Genomic DNA, 26,287 nt, shown 5'->3' on the forward strand with positions numbered 1-26,287 from the left:
AACTTGAAATGGTTCATTTTCAGCTATTATTATCGAACGTGTAAAGTATATTTCGAAACAAATCCTTTAGCGCACAGGTGTCAAACTCAAGGCCCGGGGGCCAGATACGGCCCGCCACATAATTCTATGTGGCCCGCAAAGACAAATTGTGCATCAAATTCGTGTGTCATTACTAGAATTGCAAATTGTCTTCACTTTTAATATCTTTTTTTAAAAATATTTGACCAGTTTTTACTCGTCTGATTTGAAAACGAGTTATTTGTCAGTTTGTTTTGTAGCTTTTACTGTATATAATATGAGGTGCTCATACATTTATTTGGGTTGACAGTCATAATGGCCCTCCGAAAGAAGCTATGACTACAATGTGGCCCGCGAAAGAAATGAGTTTGACACCCCTGCTTTAGCGTAATTAACAACTAATTGATTATCGAATTAACCTGAAATTAACTTGAAATGGTACATTTTCAGCTATTATCATCGAATGTGTAAAGTATATTTCGAAACAAATCTTTTAGTGTAATAAACAACTCATCAGACTAAAATATATTACAGCAAATCAGCAAATTTTATTGGACGATTTGCTTTGAACCAAGGCCCAGCCGTGATGAATGGCGTGCTCTCTCGACCAACTTTCTGAGACGGTGTGGCTTGCCAGGCTCCATGATAATGGCCAGTTGCCGTGATGGGGGGATTTCAGGCTAATTTCACCGCCACCCACCTCTGCCCAGCTCAGCCGGCCATCAATAGTGGCCGACCAAGATTTTTTTTTGGGTGACCACAGCAATGTGACATCCACTACCCCCTGGGACGGATCTTTTTCTAAGCCTAATTTTACCCCGAGCTCTAAGGCAGTGCACCGAGACTTCCCAAGCGTTGGAGATGGTTTACCAGGATTTCGCACTGGGTGAATGAGGGCGAATTTCATGCTTTAAAGGTTTTGGCTTGCATCAATGTCCTGTTATGGCCATATTGTTTTTGGCGACAAGTACCTTTTGTATCAGGGCAATTTGTGGGACTTTTTATGAATTGAATCCAATTTCATGAACGAATGTGTTTGCATAAGAAAATCCATCCTCTTCTTCACGTTAAGGGTATCAAAATGTTCTAAAATAATAGCACAGAAAAAAATCAAGGAATTTTTTTTTACAATAAATAAAATGTGCGATTAACTGTGACAATACAAACATTTTATTAATCACGTTTAAATATTTTCTAGTTAAGATTAGATACATTTAGTATCGTTTCATTATTACACTGCAAAACATTCTGTGCTGTACCTAAATGTCCAGTTTATTGTAAAAATTGCATTGGAAATCAAAACAAGATTTGCGCTGAGCCTCAGGAGGAACATCATGTGATGATTCTGGTGAAGAACACTGTCTTCTCTTTCTGATGGCACCGTTTGAATACCTGCAGAGAAAAATAGTTCTCAAATGGTCTTGTTTCATGTCACCACTAATCCATGCATTGATTTTGTTCTCTGAATTCCACCCAACAGTGAGGGAATAGTTGGGTCTTTAACGAGAATGGTCTTTAACTTTTTATAAATGACAAACTGTGGAAAGAGTTGAAATAACTGAACTTTCCCAGGGGAGCAAGTAAATTCCAATATAAATGCTCTGCACATAGTGTCCAAAATAAATGCAATTGGAAATTTAATTCTACCTAGATTAATAGGAGTGTTAAACTCGGATAATGTGCACTTTCTGTTTTCCTCACACATCTCTCCCAGTGATGCTTTATCAAATAAATGGAAATAGTCTACAAATCGTACTTTAACCACAAAAGTTACGAGAAGAGCCCATTTTGCTTGGTAAATGAGTCTTAAAGTTCAAAGCAGATTTCACCTCATGTGGTCCCTTGTCATAGCTAACTTGGTGAAACTGGATCTGTGAAAAAGGGCAAGCACTGTGGGTGTTGCGCAACCTGCATGCCTTTTGCTCAATGAGAATCTCACTGGGACATTTCCCGCAGTGGGGGCTTTTTCAAAAACGGCTTGCATGGCAGTTCCAGCTAAGGGCAGTACAGTAGGTCAACTGCTGATAGAGTTACAACATCTCCTTTGTGGGGGTGTTGGACAAATTAGACCCCACAACTGTTTTCATAGTCAAACAGAGACAGCTGCATCGTAACACCCCCCAAAACATGCTATTGACTGCTGTTCCACTTTAGAGTCCTCTATAGAAAGAAACAAGCAAAGAAATAAAATGATCCAACAATTTTTGTCTTTATCACAACCAGATTTGATATGAATAATCTGGAGCCCTTTTTACACATCGAAAATAGTTGCAACAGAGACAGAAGATAGATTTCCTTTCATAACTCAACTCAACTTTATTTCTAAACGACTTTAAATCAGCCGTTGCTGCACACAAAGTGCTGTACATAGAGTAAAAATCTGCAATGGAATAAAAAATAAAAACAAAAAAACATTCCTTTACTCAGAACTAGAGCTGTCACTATTGAATACTTTTAGAATTGATTGCCGTTTAGTATAGTATGCTGACAAATGACCGCTTTGACTAGTATGCCAAAGACAAGTGTTTATTGGCAAACATATTGTAGTTGCATTTTTAATGCATACTGAACATAGAGTACCTTCTAAAATTAGTGTTACCCAGTCCTGGATTACCAGCATGGATGTGTATACTAAACTATGCTGGTGACATACCACAGTCACCAAAGTATTGTCAAACTGCACTGGAGATAATTGTGCAAGGCAGTCACCCAGACAAGTCCATAACTCTGACTGTTCAGTAGATAGATAGATAGATAGATAGATAGATAGATAGATAGATAGATAGATAGATAGATAGATAGATAGATAGATAGATAGATAGATAGATAGATAGATAGATAGATAGATAGATAGATAGATAGATAGATAGATAGATAGATAGATAGATCATCCAGCCTTTGCTGCAGCAAATATTTATCACTATTTTGCAACACCAACCTGTGCAATTACTGACCTAGATTCAAGCATTAGCCATGATGTAACGTGAGATTCTATTTAAGGTAAGCCATTTCGAACATTTCGAAGGCAATGTAAACCTGAGAAACGGAGCGAAATGAACCAATCAACAAAGGGTGCACGTGACGACAGGAAAAATAAAACACTTATTTTGATTTAAATGTCAGTTGCTGGGATTTTAATGACTCTGTGTTTTCGGGTCATTTAAAATTGAGTTTATTGTTGAATGAAACAAACAATTATTTAAATTGTAGATTGTAGGTATGTGCTGCCAATAGTGTTTATACCTACAGAAAAAGGCTTTGAAGGCCCTGACTGCACCCCACTGATACACACACACACACACACACACACACACACACACACACACACACACACACACACACACACACACACACACACACACACACACACACACACACACACGTAATAAGCATTTGACAAGCATTTCTCACTAAATCCAATGCATGAGTTTGGTTTTGCTGCTAGTGTGCACACCCACTTATTTTCTTCCTCATCTTAAGTGTAATTTGATTTATTTTGCTGTTATGCTGCTCAGCCAGCCATGTCAGAAACCGAAGGAAGTTTACAACATAGTAAATGCTCTAAGAACTGGAGCCCTTTGAAAAATACTAGCAGGATAAAAGCAGCTTTTCCTGATCCTTTAAACACTTAAGAAATGTTTTTGAAATGTTTGCTAGCAAATGTGACTTGATGGTTGGATGTTCACTTGCAGAATTAGACAGCAGTTTTATATTTTTATATTATTCACGGCAAGTTGTGCAGATCTTGAATGAGTAAAGCAACCTTACACCATCACGCTACCACCACAATGTTTGAATTTGATCAAATACCTTTTCGTATTTGTGTCACAAAGTTTGCGCACGTTATAAAAAATCAGCTTTTGTCTCATCAGCCCAGAGAATATTCCTTCATGTTTCCTGGCAAATATAAGATGAGTGAGGTTTTGGATCACGCCCAAATGAATGTCATGGGTAGATGGAAAGTATTAAAATTGGCTTGATGTTACGAAATATCTAAGTTCTAAATATACAACAAAAACTGAGATAGAGGCAAACACCATTTCATACCACTCTTGAAAATTAATTTGCAAGCCACAACATTTCTTAGCGCGGACACATATTTATTGACACCTTATGAAGGTTTTCATCCAAAACTGGATCCATGAAATCTCAGTGATACCAACTGATGGGATGTATTTTAATTCAACAGATTTAACAGAACACATTAACTATTGAAACATACCAGAATGTATCTTTTTTTTTTTATTTGATCTGAAATATTTTAATCTTAAGTCCATGTTTGTACAACAATTCTCTTTGACATAAACCACTTGAATTATTTACTTGTTTGTTTTAAAACCCGATCATGCAAGATTATCAGTGTCATCTTGATTTGGAAAAAGCACGACTCCATAAACAACATGTGAGAGTGTATCATAGTGACACTAACAGCAATGCCTTGTGAAAATACAGCCAGTCATTCAGAACAGTGGGGCCACATTGGCTGTCAAAGCAGGATTTAGGCTACATTTCCCACAGTTGTCATGGTAACTGGGGGAAGTGATTATGAAGAAAGGGTTTCTGTAACACCAGTGGGTAGTATCACAGGGATTTGCACAGTGATCATCTCAGAATGACTGGCTTATGGGAAAACATTTTCCTTTGTAACTAATGAAATGCTATTTGCTGGATTATTGATGTCTGCATTCTTACATATGATTGACTATATTGAATTGTGTTTTCTTTTCAGAACAAAATGTGGCCAAATGGAACTGGAACGATTAGACCGTGAAGATTATTTAACCCCTGCCCCTGAGTCCCAACCGTCCGAGATAGCGTTGGACCTCACTGAAGCAATCCTGGGCCGTTGGCACTAAAATGTCCCTAAGTGGTGGCACTGCAGGCGGGAAAGGTGTGGACTCTAATGCGGTGGACACTTATGACAGCGGGGATGAATGGGATATTGGTGTTGGAAATCTGATTATTGACCTTGACGCTGACTTAGAGAAGGACAAACTTGAGATGTCTAACACCAAGGACGGCATGGCGGCGCCACCCAGTGCAGTAGCAGCGTTGCCTGACAACATCAGATTTGTGAGCCCAGTGTCTGGCTCTCAAGGCAAGGAAAGCAAATCCAAATACAAGCGCAGTAAAAACTCCAAGGACAATAATAGCAAAGCTTCAACTGGAGATGGGGCAAAAAAGGAAACTCCAGGACGGACTCAAGGCGAGCCAACTGGCACGGCAACAAGTGCAGTGGTCGCAGGCAGCAATTCGACCTCTGGGAAGAACATTGAAAAAGGGGGCAAAACCTCCAGAGGTGTTCTGAGTGGGAAGAAGGACAAAGAAGGGGCTCCGGGCAAAAGTAAAAAGGACAAAACAGAGGGAGCTGCAGTTGTTGCAATTGCTGCCGTGGAGAAGGAGGTAGTGTCTCAAGTTCAAGTTGCTCTGGGGAACTGTCGTAATGCACCCTTCGAGGGCACACAATCAACGGACTTAGTAGAAGCCAATCAAATTGGGAATATTGCTCTTGAACCTGTTGGGATATTACCAGCATTAACCACAAAAACTGAGCCAGAGGAGATTGAAAACGGTAATGCTGAATGCAAGGCCTTGAAGAAGGTGAAAAATGAAAAGGTATGTCCTTTTTTTACTTCAGACACTATATTGCATAATTTATTATAGTTCATTAGTGCAGACTGATTGATTTGCATTGACTTTTTACGTTTTTATTTTATTATTTGGGATTTGCTGAATTTCTTTGTCGTTACAAGATTTTCTTTAAAAATAGGTTTCCTTTTGACATACTACAAAAAAGAGACATTTTAAGTCATCCCTGAGTGGGTTGGATGAAGATATCAGCATTATGAATTGAATGGGTTTGAAAGGCAATAACAGCACATGAAGTGACTAAACCCATTATAGTCGCTTCCCAGGGTTGATGAACGGAGTTAGGACGTGTGCCTTGGCCCTTGATGTAGTAAGCAGACGGAGAGTTGGGTTGGTGTAGGTAAAGGAAAGACGTGCAGATTTATTTTCCAAATGAAAGAACACGGCAAATATCTAATCACATAATAGTAACCAAAATAACAACGTATGTTTCTCACCGTAAAAACAAATAGCTACGAGGCATTGACACAGTCGAAAACCGCTGGCTTCCTGTCAAACCCGTCGGTGTTCGAATTCACGGCGGGTTTTATAACTTCCCTGTGCAATGCATGGTAATGCACAAGAGACCCTGTAGTGATACGGGGGTTAATTACAACAATGCAAAACTAACACAAAAGGACAAAAATGGCTCACACACAATTGCTTTTTGTTGACCTAACATCTGTGAAAATTGTCTTTTGAACTGGCCGAGTTTATTATTGTCCAAGTACATTTCAGGACATGGGATTGTGAGGTTCTTGAAATTGTACTTGTGGGGCCCGTTCCAATTTGTGGCTGTCTGGCACGATGATGCCATCATGCAGTACAAATCCTCCAGTTTTCTATCATCTCCAGAAAATTGTCCTCAAAACGCTGCTTCTGGGCAGTCTCTTTTTTTTCCACAGAATCAATATAGCCACCATCTCAAAATAATGGCCAAAGTCATATTGTGTCAAAAAAAAAAATCTCTTCTTGATGCTGCTTCAAAATGGCTACCTCCTTAACCCAGATCATTCAATTGTACCCTCAAACTAAATTAATAATTCACGTCATCAGTATTTGGTTCTGTTTTTTTGTGTTTTGTGAAGAAAGTGTTATTTTAGGAGGGTGGTGATATGGTTGTTTTGTAGTTGAATATATATTCTCATTAATGCAATGTAGCTATCTTCCTTTAAAACTCAAGAGAGAGCGACATGGTGCAGGAAGGTAACCTATAACATCTTGTTTCCTTTCTGGGTGACATCATTTGAACACTGTCACATTAGAACAATGTAATGATCTGTGTAAGTTATTCAGTCATACTTATCTTGTTCACTCGTAGGGCTGATCTATCAGTGTGTCTATTGTATGCCTCCCAGCACCCTTTTCATGCTCTCACAATTTAAAAGACAGAAGAACAGGGCGGTGCTGAGGACGGTTTTTGTCTGTCATCGTGTTCCATTCTTAATCCCACAAGCCCCCGCTATGCTTGTTGGAGCAGTGTGTGGGGGAGGGAGTTTGTGCAAAGCACGCCTTCATCATTTTCCTGCTGGTCTAAACCTTGTAGGGGGGAGGGGGGTGTTAGGAAGCCCATTTGATTACTTAAATCCAGGACACTTTGCCTTGTTTTTTGTTGTCCAATGACATTTCAGGAACATCTATGGTAGGGTTTCCTGTGTATTTACAGTATTTCAAGTAGGCCTAATACACATGCATCCAAAATGACCATTTACAACCAAATGCTTAAACCAACCTACAGATGCAAATAGCCAATTACACATAAATACAGGTAACTAAAAAAAGTCTCAATTTAGAAACTTTGTCTTAAAATTCCCTTTCAAATTAGAAAGCTTTAATGTATCTGTTGTCTCCTGGGATATTAGCTATATAGGTCTTGGGCTAGCAAAAATGTTAACAATATCTGCAGTTTGCGCACTGCTCCAAAAGCTAAATGTTTAAACGTGCACTTGCAACAGTGAACTCAATACAGCTAAATCTCGATTTTACGCGGACTTTGGGGTCTAGAATTTGGGAATCCCCGAAAGCACGTTCTATAGAAAGTCTTGGTCCATCCATCCATCGTCTTTCGCTAATCGGGGGTCGGTTTGCGGGGGCAGCAGGTTTAGGAGGGACTCCCAGACTTCCCTCTCCCCAGCCACTTCATCCAGCTCATCCGGGGGGATCCCAAGGCATTCCCAGGCCAGCTGAGAGACATAGTCTCTCCAGCGCATCCTGGGTCGTCCACGGGGTCTCCTACCGGTGGGGCATGCCTGGAACACCTCCCCAGGGAGGTGCCCAGGATGCATCCTGATGAGATGCCTGAGCCACTTCATCTGGCTCTTCTCAACGTGAAGGAGCAGCGGTTCCACTCCGAGTCTCTCCCGGATGACCGAGCTTCTCACCCTATCTCTTAGGGTGACCCTACCAGGGGCATGAAGCCCCAGACAACATGGCTCCTAGGATCACAGGGGCACGCAAACCCCTCCACCACGATAAGGTGATGACTCACGAGGAAAGTCTTGGTTTTTTTTCTCTCGAAAGGCGTGTTTTTAGGCAGCCGAAGGGGTCCTTTTGTTACGTTAATTTATCAGAATCAGCTTTATGGACCATGTTTGTGCATGCCAAACAGGGAACATGTCAGGCATGAGGCATGTTGGGCAGCCCAAGGGGTGTGTTTGCCGTCCATCACCTTGAATGCTCCACACACGCATCAAAGTCTATTGACATTTCATGTCATTTCAAGAGAAGCGATTTGCAGATGACAATATCAGGTGGATTAAGTGAGTCATCTTGATGCTATGTGAATTGGATGTAAGAGAGAATAAAGCAGTCATTTATTCTACTCCTGTGTCCGGCCACGTTCTTTGACTAGTGAGTGACTGTGTCTTCCGAGAACTTCCCCCTTTCTGAATCAGAAACGATCCTAGCTATCCCTAACACTGTCATGAAGCAGTCATAAAGATCAAACAGCCCGACTTCTTATGATCTAACGCCTTTAAATTGGTCACAGAAATTCATCAAATCACTAGTGCCAAGGTTTACGTGGTAGTTATTTAGCTTTGTACGGCTCTTCTATCGTCCATTTAAAATACTACTGGAAAATGTATTAATGACGAAAGAATTGGGGTCCATGACTAAACCGCATTAGACCGAAAGTCCTGTAGAATCGAAGGGTGTAAAATTGAGCTTCAGGTGTTAACAGTCTAGCTTTACACGTCCTTTTCATGGAAGTCTTGGACGTTAAAGTGGACTGTGAAAATTCAGTCACCCATGGGAATTATATTAAAGAGATGGACAGACCTCTGGCATTGTCTCACTCTTCTATGCACATTTCACTGACAGAAAGAAAATGTACGTAACGTAAAGGTCTGTGAATTTAATCTTTACTCTAATCTTTAATCTTCCTAACACCTGCCAGGGAAAACACAATGTGTCGTTTAACTACCGCAAAACTATTTGGTGTTGTAGTGACGATACTAAAAAATGTAGTCAAACTAGTTTGTGTAGCCACTGCTAATTTTGCTTGTATTTGTAACATAACGTACAGCCCGAAAACTCTTGACCCTGGTTTAAGGAAGTGCCACTTTTGTCTCTTTGGCTCAGATCATATAAATGTAGCCTTATTCAGGTTTTTTAAAATCTAGAATATGAAGATATTCGGGTAATTGCAGTTCTTTATATGGAATATACTGGTTTTGAAAGCGTTATTGACTGCATGTAAACATAGTCACACACAATTCTGTTCACATAAGAAGATGCATTTGTGTTTATGTTAATGACCACGAAAATCATTTTACAAAAAAATCCTAGTTGGCAGTGTTACAAGTGATATTTCCCCACTTTTGGATAGGGCCTGATTCCGATCCGATACATATACTGCAGAATTCCGTGTGACCTTTTCTCTTTTTGCTTCCATGAAGCATATCTGATTTGTGCCATTTGGGAGTGAAACAATTGAATTGACACTTGACCCATGCAATGTTGAATTCTGTAGTCTTCATCAGCTTGTGTGAATATTGTTGAGACGACAATAGCTCATCTGTAAGGACTTCAGCTTTGGAACCAGAAGGTGACAATCCGAATCCTGCTCCTCAATATAAAATAGCAACAGGTTTGTTGATGAGATGTTATTTGCTTTTTGACTACTTTGGAGATATGCTTGAACAGTGCATCAACCCAACCCCCTCATAAGCAGTCCTGTTTGCCAGCCATTTTCACTTTGCATCAGATAAATTGAATTTTGCCTTTAGGGATTATTGAATATTATCAAATAAACATATATTAAACTCCATCGTCGTCACACCACATGTTATGTCAGATTATATATTTTTTAAGGTCACCAGAGTTAAACAGCATTGCCAACCAAATGACAACTGCATTGGCCATCCGCATACTCATAATCCAATGTCCTTGTGAAATGGAGGCTGTCTCTGCTCAATGCTTAGTGGATGTCCTAGCCTCGGCTGTCTTAGTATATGGCAGCCTTGACACATGCCATTAACGTCTTCATGGCAACCTGTGTTAATTTTCTTGGTCAGGTCACCAAGCTCATCCACAACACTTAGAATATATAAATTTATATTATCTTTGCTGAATGGTAGGTAGTAAAGGATATGTAACTTAATGGCGCAACCTTAGCAATTCTCATTATGTTTGTCAAAAGTAAATATTGAGGCTCTAATCTCAGTCTACTCACAAACTGACTAAATTTGAAATCTAGCAGAGCTTTACGTAGGGGTGGGTGATAAACAATACAATACAATTTATTGTAGGGCATTATATAAAAAACGCTCTATCCCCTTTGAAGCTCCGCTTAGATGTGTATCGCGCCCGACGTCAATAATATCGTCGAAGTTGCTTTTACGATGTGCAGTTTTACATTAAAATGAGATCTTGCACTTAATGTTGGTTTGCTGATCAGCAGTTTTGTGCTGTCCTTGAATGGTAGCATTATGGAAATTTCACAGAATGTAGTTATTTTGCTGTTTGCTTCAACACCTTTGTTGTTGACTCATAAATCTTTTTTGCACATGCACTAAGTAATGAGAACTGTATTACCATCCATCCATCCATTTTCTATACCGCTTGTTCCTACGGGGGTCACGGGCGTGCTGGAGGCTACCCCAGCAGTCATCCGGCAGTAGGCGGGGGACACCCTGGACCGATTGCCAGACGATCGCAGGGCACACAGAAATGAACCACCATCCGCATTCTCAGAACAACCATTCACACTCACACCTAGGGGCAATTTGTGAGGCGGACGTGCTAACCAGTGCTTCACCGGGCCGCCCCAAGTAATATATTACAAAAAAAAAAAAAATTTGTCAACAACACTTATTTAAAATGGATTTTTTTTGTCATGCGTCTGCTTAGAAAGTATGTGGTCCTATGTAGCCCCCTGGTAGCACTGATGAAAAATTCTGACCTCCATCATGTATTTATCCGACGTAGATATTGATGGATGAGATTTTTGGAGTTCAAAATGTTTGTGATAGTCTAGATCTCCAGATCATGAGTAGGCCTCGAGGGCCTGCATGTTTTCCATGTCTCCCTGTTGCAACACACCTGATTCAAAACATGTAGGACAGTGGCCTTCAAGGACTGGAGTTCCCTACCCATGGTCGTACGATGGACAATTTCAAACCATTTCAAAATGATACAGTTTAGCAAATTGTATTTTTAAATTGCAGTCTTAATAATTTTCTAAAAGCATGCTGATTGCTTTTCATTCATTCATCTTCCGAACCGCTTTTCCTCCCTTAAATAAACTGTAAAAGAAATAATCAAGGGAAAAGGATTTGAAGATGAAATGGGCGGGTGCACTTTGCCTATATTAATTTGTAGTAGCTAGCTGTCCTGTCTCGCCATTAATAGTAATAAGAATGATTAGTATGCATGTGGCCAGCAATCTTTTTCTCTGTGGATTGGGTGTGACAGTGTAGCTTCATTGATAGTGTATGAAGTTAAAACTCCCCAAAGCATTGGAGAGCAGATGCTGAATAAATCTTCTCTAGTTTCTTCACACAAGCATTATCCACATCTGAGTGTATCTCACTCTCCCACCTCTCATTATGCATTTGTAGAGGCGCGAGGCATTCCTCAGCTGCCTTGATCTGGCACTGGCCTTGATAAATGGAGCAGCTCTCATGGAAAATTACATTGCCAGTGCTACTTTGAGAAAGGAGGCGAGCAAGGAATGGCTGCACTTTAATGAAAGAGTTCAGCCGCCACTGCCACCGTTGCTGTTAATGTCAGATGAAGTGAACGGATCCTTCTATTTATATTTACCTCTGCCTGGACTGACATTGTTTGCCAGTTCACTCACTGGAAGAAGCTTTTTAAATGTTCTCCATGCGTCGTGTTTAAATTGTCGACTTGAATGCTGTCGGTTAGGAATTCAAAAATCTATCTTGACATTCAAGGATCCTTAACACAGTGACGACGGTCATTGTACGAGATTAATGAACAGACCAGGCACCCTGTGGTTTGGGGTAATTCCAAGGGTAATACAAATCCTTATCAAGTGGCACCACATTTGGACCCTAAATCTTACGTTTAAGTCTTTAACTCTAGCTGTAGTCACCTTGACGTTGTTGATTTGTGTCAAACTCAATCAAAAATGCAACTACTTTGCATCCAGATGTTATGCTTCAATTCATATTTTTGACAAGGCATATTCATGACTACTATTGAAAGCATTATGCATGACTGTAGTTTTAAGCTTGTTGCCAATGTTGAGCTGAGTTTAGGTTTGAGACTTCTTTGAGTCAACACACCATGAGTTTTGTTCATTTGTGTCACATGCGTGCAGTCATTTCGAGTGGAGCCTGTGGTGATCTGGAACTAAATAAGCTCTTTGAATTCATTTACTTGTTTGTCCTACCACACATTTATTTCCAGGCACAAATGTAGTCAGCCAAAAAACAGCTACAGCTGGTAAATGTAAATCATGTCCTCAACTTTGGCTGGCAAAATAAGACCTCACCGCACTACATGAGAAATCTTTTCCTAAATGTCCCAATTTAAGTCTCTGGTTAGCAAGTCAAACCTTTAGAGTCTTTGACACCGTAAATTGTCTTTTGAGTGTGAAGATTGTATATCCGTTTCGGAAAATGTACATTTCAAATAATTGTGACCTGGTAATGAAATTGGTACCCAGCTAGAGTTTGGAAGAAGGTCATGTTGCATATTATGAATGACCCTCACTTCATTACAGTTTTTATTAAATCTGTGTGCGAAAAGTGCTGCTTTTCTGAATGTGTCATCGAGAATGAACTAACCGGGGATACAGTAGTCTTTTTGTTTGCTAATCGGTGTGATTGGATATTTTGGCCTTGAGCTTTATTTTCATGCGCACCATCTAAACATTTGTAATGGTTTTGTTGCAGATAAGGGTGCTGTCTGTTCCAAGTTAAGCCCCCAAAGATTAAGTATTTGGTCATAGCAGTTAGAATTTTCAAGAGTAAGCACAGCTTAATTTGTCTTTGAAATCAGCAATGAGACTGCATTTTCTTTGTTTTATCAGTAAGTGTGTTTACATATCTGCATGTATGTTTGTCTACATGAGCAGAAAGCAACCACAGACCTGTCAAACAAAGCCCCCCCTGTTATGCTTTGTTTTTCCCCTCCCTCTCTCCTAAGCTTTCCATGAAGTGTATTGCTGTGTCTGGATCAGCCTGCTTAAGAGGGGAGCCTTGAGGGGGGAAGGGAGCAAAGGCTTGTACAACTAATGCAGCTCTTGAAAGACATGTGCAGCAAGAGCAGCTGTCTTCCATTGTTAGCCTACAAATTTCCAGTGTGCCTCATTTCTCCTCCTCTCTGCATGAGTAGTGAGTGTTCTGTGGAGGGAAGTTAAGAGAATGCAAATCAAGCAAAACAAATTGTTGTATTTGCTTCGCCTTCTCATTTTAGATGGTTAGGGGATCCCAAATTATCACGACTGGGAGTCCGAATCTTTTAGAGTGGAATAGTTGTTGAAAATAAGAGAAGAGTTGGATAAAAGAGTAGTATTAATGACATGCTTTGAGTGCCTAATGCTTTATTTTATCTGAGTGACCTTTTGATACATTCCAGGTTTGTCTCTGATCCTGGCTTTGAGGATTGTCTCGGGTTTTTCTCCAGAAGACAGATAAAATGTTCTTTTTGAGTGGTGAAATGAAGGAGAGGGTGTCTGTGGGGTAGAGAAGGTGGGCTTTAGGGTGGGGGGAAGAAACTGCCCGAGGATAGTTGGCCAGTGTTATGAATGGATAGACAGACTCTTTAACCCTCTATCCACTGAATAGTATGTCACAGGCTGCTGCGGCTGTGAGAGGAGCTGGCAGAGAGCTCTTGGATTCCTGAATCCTTGAGGCATGTGGTCTGATTAACAGAACAAAACCCACACAGTGGGGAGGAGCAGACATGGCTTTCCCCCCACAAGTGGAATTTTCTACCAGCGAGGGAAGAGGTGGCTCAAACGGGGTCGTAATTTGCAATGGCTGGAGTGAAGTTGGCCCAGTCGTATGAGTGCTTCTGCTCTACATGGGGTAAATTTGCAAAATGTATTTCTTCTATTAAGTGATTTTTCTGTTATCATTATGTTCATTACGTTATCCATTTTTGTGTATAATTCTGATTGTTTTCACAGAAACATTTGCCTAAAGCACCAATGAGCTGCGAGCGATTGCGAGTGTTTTCGAAGACAGCAAATGTTGCGTTATCATCAGGGTTTGGCAAACATCCGGCGAACGTTTTACGACCTTGAACGAACCCCGACAAACTCCGAAATGAACGCAAAATTCACTGCCTTCAAAAACACTTAATTGTTCGCCACTCTGAGATCGGGCCTGTTCTGGTCATAGTGATACTAAAGTTATCAAGTAAAAATAAAGTGATCAAGTAAAAATAAATACATTTGAAGGCACACAGCATACGGAAAAAACAGCTAGGTTGGTCTGCCATTTTTATGTCCTACTCACAGAATGGCTGTAAAAGTACATACACAAAGTGGTGCCCGGACATTGCAGTCTTCAGACTAATTGCATGTTGCCATTTTACATGTGCATGATAAGGATTGCAGGATTCTGTAATGAGTGAATGGGGAGAACGCCACAAAGGTAATTGTATTGTAATTATATGTCAAGAATGGCCTTTTTCAAACCAAGTGATATAGGGGTTGTGTAATTGTTTCGCTGCTTTTAACACTGGACATCTGTCACTGCAAATGGACAGTTGGCGAATAACTTAACAGCTCCGATTTTGTCTTTTGTTCTAGTGCACCATTGGAGGGAAAGAAAACTGACCAGATTCGATGGTTAGGTTATGTTAGATGTAACTAAAGACAGAACTAACTAAAATGCATTTAATTTGTAAATATTTTATCTAGTCAGAGAAATTCCACGTAAATTATTGCACCATTGTCTTTTTCTGTGTAATAATAGTGACAATTCGGGTTTCATACTTAACTTCAGAACCATTTTTGTAATGTGTTTCTGTGTCAGCCCACCAAGCCTGCATGATGACATGCTGCAGTTACCAAATATGACATCTTTTGGAAACAATGAAGGAGCTTAATATTGTGCGTAATCTTGGAAATGTTGGTGCCATGTCACAAAAACACCTTTAAGTAATAAGAAATGTCATCTTTCTCTATTCCTGTGAACGTTTCATAAAGTAAACACTGGCAAAAGGCATTGTACAATGCAGTGTCAGTGTAATAGTCATTTTTTTAGCTCTCTAAATTGATTGAATGTTGTTTAAGGATTCCATTGCAAGTGATAGTGAGAAAAATAGAAATGTGTTTTGAGAGTTCATTATTTTACATAAAGATACATAAATAATCATTTTGTAATCGAATTGTAATTGAATCGCGAGGGGCACAAAGATTCCCACCTCTTGTGTCATCTGTATAAATTGACAACTAAACAATTATCAAATTAATCGATACAGCAATTTTAATCTTAAAGACATTGATTAGAGCCATTGATTAGAACCATTGATTCTGTTGCTACCATCCTGAGTTACATCATCAATAAAGACTGCATGAGGTTTCACAATGCTTCACAACTGAGCTTGTATGTTTTGGATCACAAGCAGATCCTTTCTTTGTTTATGCTTCGGCCTTTCCATCACTTAGCTTAATCTCCTATCCTATAACAAGTCATAACTTGTCATGTCTCATCTGATTTTCAAGAGGTTTATGGTTGTCAACACCTAAACATATGCTATCAATAGTGACATTTGGAAAAAAAAAAGTCTTTTCATCCACACACATGAAATCCACTGACAAGTCTACCCCTCCTAAGGACCACCTATTCATAACTGTGGGCTCGAGTGTTGACAGCCAGTGTAACTCTTCACAACAACGCAGACATGGGCGGCTCCTTGGAATAAGCTTTTATTGCATGCACATCTTTTGCAATTATAAATCAACAAAAATGTACAAACAAGACACACCGCGTCGACATGAATTAAAGTCAACATGAACGAAAGTGCGTCGACATGAATTAGAGCACAACAAAAGATACCATAATGGACGCTTGCTATGAAACTAGGTGGGTAGGCACAAAAAAATGAAACTAGGTACGTTCATTTAATGTCCCAGACACAGAATTTTCCAGATTTGCAAAACAAGAAAATAATGGTTCCAGACATGAACGCAGTCCAATATTGTCAACTGTAATTAACATATTACTGGCGTCGGGCCGAGCAAAATCTTATTCGTCCAAAATAATCACTTTTCAGCAGACCCTAAAAATAGCAAAGTAGCAAAGTAAAAGATCTTCATTTTCCACAGAAAAAATGTCAACAGATGAAATCACACGCTATCAAGTCGCTATGCAGCTAATCCTTCAGTTTATGATCTTGTTTACCAGCAAATAAGGGGAACGCGTATTACGTGAGCACGAAGTAAAATCAGATTTTCAGGGGTGATTTTTGTGCTTCAGGGGCGGCGTATAATATTCGAGTGTGTGTTATTCTCGAGAGTTTACAACACTTCGATTTAAACACTTCAAGATGAAAGCTAATGATTGTTGTATAAGAGCAACTGCTTGCTGGTGTGATGAGATGTGATTTACACATAATCCAATTAGTCAACTACTTGCAAAAATAATCAGTGATTAGTCGCCCATCAAAACAATTGATTGTGACAGCTCTAAATCAGATTGGGCATTTCAACAGACTGTTGTCGTTTTTGCCAAATCTACTGTTACCTTTTGTAACTCAACTACTGTACGTTTGTCAATTTTAACAACAACAAAAAAAACGTGTTTTTGCTTCACTCACATCAGAGTACTTTGGTAGTTTGTTCTCATTCAGATTTTCCCCTTGTTGTATTTTTGGAGTATTATAAGGCTTGTATGGCAAAAATAGTAGCCGTGCTTATTTCAAAATGAGAAGTTTTTTCGAGGCTCTTCTCACATCCGGTGACTGTGCTGTTTTTGAACATAATTACACGTTGTCACTCTCTTTTTTGTTCTAAAATAATTTGACGACATTATAGTATTGGATTGTCTGTGTTGTCAAGTATGTATTTGATGTTTAGCACAGTATGGCTGTGCATACATGTTTTGTAGCCCGGAATAACACATTGGAGATGAAAGGATTTTCTTTTCCATTCTAATCCACATAGACAGCTAGGCCCTTGTGATTATTCCCTTCCCGTTCTTTCCACTCATCTCTTTGCTTGCAGGGCCTTTCTATTTCACCCTTAAAAGGGTTTCGAAAGGGGATTATACAAGCTATAGAAATTAAAGCGAGAACACGTCCGTCCTTTGGGACCAATGTCAAACATTCATGATGCAATGGATTCTGCTTGAATATGGGTCGCTTTACTTATCTGAGCTGGAAGGTCTTATTAGACACTAGTTCTCGATGCTTTATATAGTAGACTTTGTAGTCTTTATAGGTGGGAATGGCAAAGATGTATTTTACCATGGGTTGCAATCCCACAATAACACAATGCAGTGAAAAGGAGTTAATTGACCCGGCATTGGGTGGTTTTGATATTGAGACTATAACACTTAGTGTATGTTTCATGCTTTTAGCATGAAGCCATTTTCAGTACAACAATGCAACAGCACAACACACAAGTAAAGGTGATCATTGTTGAGGCTTCATTCTTCATAGATTGATATGAAGCTGTCTAACCCAATGTTGGAAAAAAACACATCAAAGTATAATGGTATCGTTCATTTAGATCAGGGGTGTCAAACTCATTTTTTTCAAGGGCCGCATTGTAGTCATAGCTTCTTTCGGAGGGCTGTTATGACTGTCAACCCAAATAAATGTATGAGCACCTCATACTATATACAGTAAAAGCTACAAAACAAACTGACAAATAACTCGTTTTCAAATCAGATGAGTAAAAACTGGTCAAATATATAAAAAAAAAAGATATTAAAAGTGAAGACAATTTGCAATTCTAGTAATGACACGAATTTGATGCACAATTTGTCTTCGTGGGCCACATAAAATGATGTGGCGGGCCGTATCTGGCCCCCAGGCCTTGAGTTTGACACCTGTGATTTAGATGGTTAGTGCTGATGAAACAAAGGCAAATACATGGTATTTCAGCTCTCATTTGAAAGCCAAAATCATCACATAAGCCGGACATATCTGATTCTGTTTTATCATGTACCGTGAGAATAAATGTGATATGCAACAGTATCAATATTTTGCTCACCCCGATTGGCAAAATTGCCTAAATAATGAATGATCTCCCAGTATTTGCTTATCTAACCATCATGAGAATACCAATTTTTATGTGCTCAAAGATGTTAATTCAACCTCAAAATGTCATTTACACTCTAAGTTAAAAAAAAAAAAAATAGATCGACCAAATACGAATTCTGCTTTGAACAAACGTGTTTGTGTTTTCTCCTTTATCCCACTCTTCATTTAATACTCAGTGACAAGAAACGATTTGATTTGGAGATCAAGTCACCTCAATGTCACATCACATTTGTGTAATAGGCTCAGGTGCCTTTTCCAGGGCTACATACAGCACAAATTGGTTAAAATATTGCAGAGTTATGATTAAGTTGTCAGCAGAGCAGCCATATAAACTAGCCTTAGATGGCAAATCACTCTGCCAAACATTTTCTGTATATTGACTGTGGATAATAAACTCTGCTTAGCTGGATTGTATTCTCCCATCGAGAGTACCGTTTTACTCTTTCAGCTGTCTTGCAGTGTTACATTAATATTGATACCTTATTTCTCTCCCTTAAGCTGTTTGCTCGAGTCACTTCATCTAAATCCCTTCAATGCAATGCAAGATTTCCTTTCTTGGGAATAAGAGCCATATACATTAAGCCATCGCTGTCACAGCATACATAAGTACTTGCATACTCAGTCTCAGCGGATATTGATTTACTGTACCATTATGTTGTAGGTTGTTTAATAGTCCAGAGTGCGAAATCATTTTTCTGCACTCTTATGCTTATTTTATTTTTGAATTTTCAGTGCTGATGTTGTGTTTTGAGCAAAGTAAATATCAGTTCTGGATTATACCCCGAGGGACCATGAGCATGTTTATAATATACATGTGTTTGAGCAGCTTTTTCTTGACTGAATGCGTTGTACACATTTATCTCCCGAATCTATTATTTCAAAAACATAATCTGACATTGTGTTCTGTTCGTATTTAATTACATATTCTTTTTAAAAAAAATTACACGTTTCATTCTGTTATTTTGTCGCTATCTGTTCTTGATCATGTATTCATTCAACTTCACTTCTCACATATAACTGTTATGTTATTATAAAGATACTTATATACCAATTTATATGGCTTACAGTTGTTTATATTTTCATGAAAATTATTTGACTGAAAATGCTAATAAAAATGATATGCCATCACAAGTTATTTTGAAAACAATTTCAACAATGTGTTGAGGGCATCAGTAAAAGTTTTGAGGCTTTGAGTTTGAGGTTGGGTTGCTTAGTCTTTAGCAATGTATTATTTCTACTATGTACTTTCATATTTAATTAAATTTTGTTAGCGAGGCCTCGCTCTTCAATGTCGATGTTTAAATTATATTTAATTATATCCGTGAGGGTTGTGTATTCCTTGAACAGAGGGACCATTTGGTTTTAAATTAATCACTGGAGTCATATGTCAAAACTAATGAGGTATTTTCTCATTGCTAATGTTATAGCTGAATATATTACTATTTGATTACTCTGGAGGACTCAACACTTTGGTCGCTTCATAATAAGATGTTTAAAGTGCCAGGTAGCTCTATATTGTCCTGTCTGCTATCTGACCTAATTTTGGTAGCGTGAAAATGACAATATTTAGCCGCGCTGCCCATTGGATGCATGTTGTGGTGGAACTATATTTGTAAATGTAAAAACCCCGATTGGGCAGTAACAATCCGTACAATAGTGCAACCTTGGCAAGATTCCATCCCTTCATAATTGACGCTTCTTTTCTCAATGCCAATGGGTTTGCAAGCGAAAGGACGGAAGGGGACAGAGCTATTCAATACACAACATGCAATTTTGAAAAAACTTCCACTTTCAAATTGTGAGACTGGCTGTTCATATGCAGCATTGATTTATTTACATGCATTATTGCATTGTTTTCCTACACTTTTGATAAGAATGTGGTTGAATTGATCTATTCCAGTATATCTTATGACCATGATATTGCACACTTTTTACATGAATGCATTTTACCCATCTCAGTTGTAATGCATACGTGAGTTGGTGCCCAGGGAACAGTTCAGGGTTTCTTAAGCACTTGGTCAAAGCTCCCCAATAACAACTAGAAATCTTAGGTGTTCTTATATTTTAATCGACATCAGTCATAGTTTTGGCAAACACCATAGTTGAGGCTGCCGGTGTGACTAAATCCAACGAACGGACAAAGATGGATGTATCATCAGTATTTGTGGAGAGCAGCTGCAGACAGATAGGAGGAGGACTACAATGACTGGACTGACTGTTTATTTTTATCAGGGCATTAGCAGATTAGGCACTCAAACTAACAAGGTCATCAAACTCAGATGGCTGTAAGCAGCAGACCTCTGCTGAGCAGCTGGCAGCAAGAGACAAGATTTTGTACGTTACAGTGGGTTTCACTTTACCCCTGCTCCCCCGACAACACTACCGAAAAAGACTTATTAGTGGTTTGAATAATATAAAAAGCAGCAGAGGATAATTTGTTTCAAAATACCCTGCCAGTTCGTGAGTTGACACAATTGTGTTGACCTGCAGCCACATGTCATCATTAAGCAAATGTCTCAGTGACATTGTTGTGCTCAAGCTGCTTTTATCATTGCGCCAAATTGCGTCACGTAATTAGTTGCAAACCATTTGCAGTGCCTTTTTGATGCATTTGATACTTGCTAATGGAGACTTTAACAGAAGAACATGTCACTTATACTCAAGTCTGTCCAAGACTAAAAGAGATGTCTACGTCAGAAAAAGTCTGTAACTTGATCTGGCCACTCTGTCAGTGCCCTGTGAGTTTTCCCTCACTGGAATTACAGTAATATTTCATATGATGCTGACAACAATTTTAAACCTGTTTTTGGTTTCCTAGAACTGCTTAAATTCAATAAGATCATCCATCATACGCTTGGTTAAAGTGTTACCGTGAACTATTGCAGCACTATGTGTTATTTAAAGTAGGGCAAATAATTACGTTTTCAAGAGGGTCAATACATGAAAAGTGTCATACGTTCTTAGTGCCGCATGCGATTATGAAATCGCTTTGTTGTCATGGTCACAGATAACACACCTCGAGCTGCAATAAAATAGCAACACTTAAAACAGCTGCTCTATTGGTCGTATCCATCACGAGTGAGCATGGTCACTTTTGGAAAGTCTCAAAAGACAGTAGGACCAACATAGCTCCCACTTCCTTGACATAACTACTCCTTAGGGGGATCAAGTAGTTCTGCATCGTGTTTTATCATTGGACTTGCTGTTTGGAGAAGTTACTAAACACAAAGGAAAAGTTCTGAGTATATCTAAATAAAATGGAATTGTGGGAATTCCCCAAAGAATCTCCAAGCGTGGTTATTGTTTTGTTGAAACTAATTATCTTAATCTTCTAAAATAAGCTTTGGAGTTCAGCAGAGGAAGATTTTGTATGTTTTTTTTCCCCAAAAGAGCCACCTTTGTTGTTTACGTGATCTGCCTAGAGCTTGTTAATTTAGTTTAGGGGCCACGGCTTTTGTCAAAGTAAACAATGGCGATTCATGAATGACTCATTTGGTTTGTTTTCACTGCAGACTGATCTCCCAAACTGATCCAAGAAGAAATCCGTTTAACTTGTTGGTGTCAGGAGGTGTCAATGATGACAGCCTCTCAGTTTCTTGTCTGGTTTCCCTTTGCTGTTAGATAACATTTAGGGCTGCAGAGCGAGCTGACAAAGAAATCCTTGTGGGCTCAGCTCAGTTTATCTGGATTTCTTCTCTCAGCATAGCCTCCCTCCATGTTTGACGCGAGTGCATGACCTTGACAAGAATGTAGCTCATTGTTATTTTCGACTGAACTGTGGTCAGGATTTGAGGAAGAGGAATGGGCAAAGAGTGATATCTACGAATACAGCATAGAATCCTAATCTACTGTAAATAAAATGGTCACCTCTGTAAGAATTTAAACACGCTTCTTTTATTATTATTCTTGTCTTTTACGCGGCTAAAATGTTTTGTGTCTAAAACTGAATTACTCAGACTGTTAGTAGTTTGCAGTTTGTTTCACTGGCTTTCAGTGTTGTGTTTACCAGTAAATACACGATAAACGTTGTTTAGGTTACCAGTAAAGCTTCCAGCTCTGCCCGCTCTAATGCACTTAAAACCCAACCCCCCTCCCACTTTTATTTTACAAACAATGCCAGGCATCGCTTCCAGGCAGCATGCTGAGCCAGGAAGAGGAAGGAATTGGGTCGGTAAGGTCATGTTGAACCAGGGCAAGTGGAAAGTATACCAAACCACCTGCCAAATGTTGGACAGTCAATCACACAGACTTTTGCCTCCCATGTCGTTCATGTAATAGTGCAGGTGAAAAAAAAAAGCAGTATGAATGCAATGCAGTGTAAAGATCCATTTGACTTTCAGCAAATGATTAACTCTCACTGCTTGACTGTTATTTAAGCTTGTTCAAAATTGGGCCCGGGGCAGGAAAGCTCGTTCAAAGTTGGGCCTGGGGCAGGAATAATAAACAGACCGGGCGCAAATTTGACAAGTGAACACCGAGTGCCTTACAGTATTCCTTGTTATGTAAACCTTACTAAGCATCATAGTATGGTTGGACATTTGAAAATGGTACTGCTGGAAAATGCATTTATAACCCAAGATTTCCCCCCCCCCCCCCACGTGTTCAAATCAGATTGGATAAAAATTCAAAAAGTCAGTCAACCATTCAGAGGAAACACTTATCGGTGCAACTGCACCTAACACCATTTTTTCAATGGCATTTGCGTGCACTCTTGACGACAACATTGCTATTTTTATACTCCGTATTTAACTCTGTTGGCAGCGACAGGATTACTCAGGCTTTCACATGTTCTTGTGATACAAAACAACATAGCCCAGAAGCTTCAGTTAGGATTGGCTCCTCAACCAACATAAACTCCGGGCTCCTGTCACCTACATACACATCATGGCCAGAACTGCCAGGTGTGAGTGTTTATTGTACACATGACAGCTAAACTAGTGCTAGATGACATAGATAAAATAACTACACAGAGACGGAATGACTGCAAGTATGGCTTATTGTCCACACATATCACTGTAACAAACGTTACTTATTGGCTATATAGCAGTTAATTATTGCCATTCATTTTTTTGTACTGCAAACTTGGGAGTTGGGGAAAGGGAGCTTAAACCCTCGACTGGTCGGCAGTGAATTGCAAATCCCTTGTAAATGGGGCATTGAGTGTTCGCTGCATGAAAAGTCTCCTATGTGAACCGCAAAACCAGCCACGGCTAATTATTTTTATTATAATAGATGGCTTATTTGTGAATCTCAGCTCACTTAAATATATGATTTACTAATCCTATTTGTGCTTGCCGTTGTGGGCTTGTCGAGTCAGATGAGTGTTTTTGTATATAATTAATAGCCAAAATGTTCTAACAGTAGAAGGAATTGTACGCACACTCACACTCAGACACAAGCTCGACATCACATATACTTCCCATCTTGCTCATGGCTATAAGAGATACCGTTTGGCTCACGTCTGTTCTTTTATTAGCATTTGCAGATGGCTTCACAGGAGTAGCCTTACATAATCTCTAAAAGGATGTCTTATGAGATGAGCATAAAGAAAGCCTTCATGTTTATTGTACGATACTGAAAGTCATCGTAAACATCTTTATACATACATTACACCAACGAGAAATGCTTTATTTTCCACACAATGTACAGAATTAGTTCAATGTTTAAACAAAGTTTCACTTCGTATTCAATGAGAAACATTGTCAAAACAGGGTCCAGCGTTAAGTCTTTTGGTGGTGGCTCGACAGCCTAGTTGTGGTGGCACTGTCAGAAGGTGTACTGGTTCTGTATTTTCGTCATCAGAATCAGAATCAATCTTTATTTGCCAAGTTTGAGCATGCCAAACAAGGAATTTGACTCTGGTACATCTCGGCCAACATTTAGGTCGCTAACAACATTCAGGACAACATGTGCAAAAATTGACAATTATTCTCAAAACATCCCCTGATCTTAAACTTTGAGGAAGTGGAATGGGCAAAGAGTGATATCTACGAATACAGCATAGAATCCTAATCTACTGTAAATAAAATGGTCACCTCTGTTAGCATTTAAACACGCTTCTTTTATTCTTCTTCTTGTCTTTTACGCAGCTCAAATGTTATGTGTCTAAAACTGAATTAAGATAAGTTAGTAGGTGGCAGTTTGTTTCACTGTTTCATGTTAACATGCCAAAGTTCAGCAGTAATGTGTGCATGACTATTGCATAGATGATTTTCTATGACCTGTGCCAGCAGTCTCATTTGAATATGCAACCATAACAGTAACATTCATTCATAATTTAGCACCTAACATGAGTTTGTGTGACAAGGATATTAGACTAGTAAGTGAGCCAAAGGTGAAGACAGATATTTGGCAGTCTACCCTTGATTCAGTAACTGTGATTTGTGGTAAAGCTATATGTTTGAAATACCAAGGATTTACGAGAAACATAACCAAAACAATAAAAATCAGGGCTGGTCACTACCACCATTATGCTCGCAAATGCTCCCATTTTTTTCAATGTGTGCTGGTAAAAATGTCATCCCATTGCACAGCGTGACTGTGTGTTGTAATGCTCTTACTGGTATATGCAGTGAAGGCGCTCTCAAAGTCAGTATCTGTCAGATTGCACTCAGATGTTCGAATTTATGTCAAGTTAAATCCTTCCTGTATAAATTACATAAATACAAGTCCAAGTCTGAAGGTGTACTTTGCTACGTTAACAGCCATCTAATGCAACTAGCAATATTTGCGTTACAAAAAACGGCTTTGCTTTCAGCTTCCTCACATTCACTGTAAACTCTGCAAAATAGCGGCTCTACTTTTGGAACAAGCAAAGGAAAACCTTAACTTACGACTGCCAACATTTACAAGCACTTTATCAAAACAAGAAGCCCCGAGTGACCGATGATACGTGGATCTGGCAACCATGGCTCCACTGTTGGACTAGGCTCCAGCGCGCTCGCGATACTCGTGAGGATGAGCGCTTCAGATAATGAATGGGTAAATGATATTATCATTATCTGTGTATATAACCTTGTAAATGGTTAGGGTACATAAAGGGAAAAACAAACATTGGAAAATTTGCTAAGGAGTTTTACCATTGTAGAATGAATAAAATCGGCCAATTAATAGGCCGTGCAGTAGTTAGTAGGCTTTGCTTCATTGCTCCAGTATTCAGTGGACAAATTACAATCCAGAGATATTTGTTTTGTAACCCATACTCACATGTCATAGTCTTCACAGAAATACAGTTATAGTAAATCCTGACAGTTTTACCATGTTCCTCTTTCAACACTTTGTGGTATGCACTGCACTAACCCAAAGTTCATTGGCTCTTTGTAGGTCAGTTAAACATTACTCTTGTCACTGTGAGTCTCTCAAGAGACTGCTGTTTTGGGTTTCAGTGAAGAAAACGGTGTGAAACTCGAGCATTATGGTTTGGAGAAGTCATAAAATCCATGTGTCAAGTCTTGTGGAAAGGGAGGATTTCTTCACTTTTTGAGTTTTTTTTAATCCCTGCGTTAACATTAACACAAAAGCTGTGAACAAAATCTGTGAAATACATAAGTGAAACTACTGCGCCATGATGAACTATTTGCTATTTATCGCTTCTCACTTCATCAAACAAATGTAAATATCATACAAAGATGCACCCAAGTAGACATGCAAATCTTTAATTAATCTTATTAGATAAGGAAAAACAAACTTCCAAAGCTACATGGCATTATCAGCTTAACTTAACTTGTTGGCCACTGTCAGCAGCAGCAATGTAAATAAAGCATTTTCTTGAACTGGCAAGTCTTTCACATCTACATGGAGACATTTCGGTCCACTCAGAATTGTTTGAAACTGACGGCTGAACAGTCTCTCTCAGAATTAATGTTAACAACACTCACTCTTTGATTTTAAAGAAAGATTGCTTGGGTTTTATTTTGTTTTGTGCACAAGGCCCACAGAGCGATCATGC

General features: G+C 39.2%; 1 protein-coding gene and 1 long non-coding RNA gene across 4 annotated transcripts in view; one reads left to right on the plus strand and one right to left on the minus strand.

Annotated features, from left to right (window-relative positions):
- Positions 1-26,287, plus strand: part of znf609b (zinc finger protein 609b) — a 62,151-nt gene that overhangs the window by 15,843 nt on the left and 20,021 nt on the right. For all 3 annotated transcript variants that reach the window (XM_088370484.1, XM_088370486.1, XM_088370485.1), the window contains exon 2: positions 4,748-5,634. In XM_088370484.1, the coding sequence (XP_088226610.1) occupies positions 4,876-5,634 (759 nt within the window). In that variant the 5' untranslated portion in view covers positions 4,748-4,875. The remainder of the gene's footprint in view (positions 1-4,747; positions 5,635-26,287) is intronic.
- LOC148400332 (uncharacterized) lies at positions 1,166-25,644 on the minus strand. Its single transcript, XR_015857416.1, has 3 exons — positions 25,546-25,644; positions 24,900-24,984; positions 1,166-1,410 (listed from the first exon to the last, which is right to left on the minus strand). It is a non-coding gene; the product is annotated as an uncharacterized LOC148400332 (long non-coding RNA).

This window comes from Syngnathus floridae, chromosome 3, assembly GCF_059516105.1.
Source record: "Syngnathus floridae isolate MCC-2025c chromosome 3, RoL_Sflo_1.0, whole genome shotgun sequence".
NCBI classification, from domain to species: domain Eukaryota; kingdom Metazoa; phylum Chordata; class Actinopteri; order Syngnathiformes; family Syngnathidae; genus Syngnathus; species Syngnathus floridae.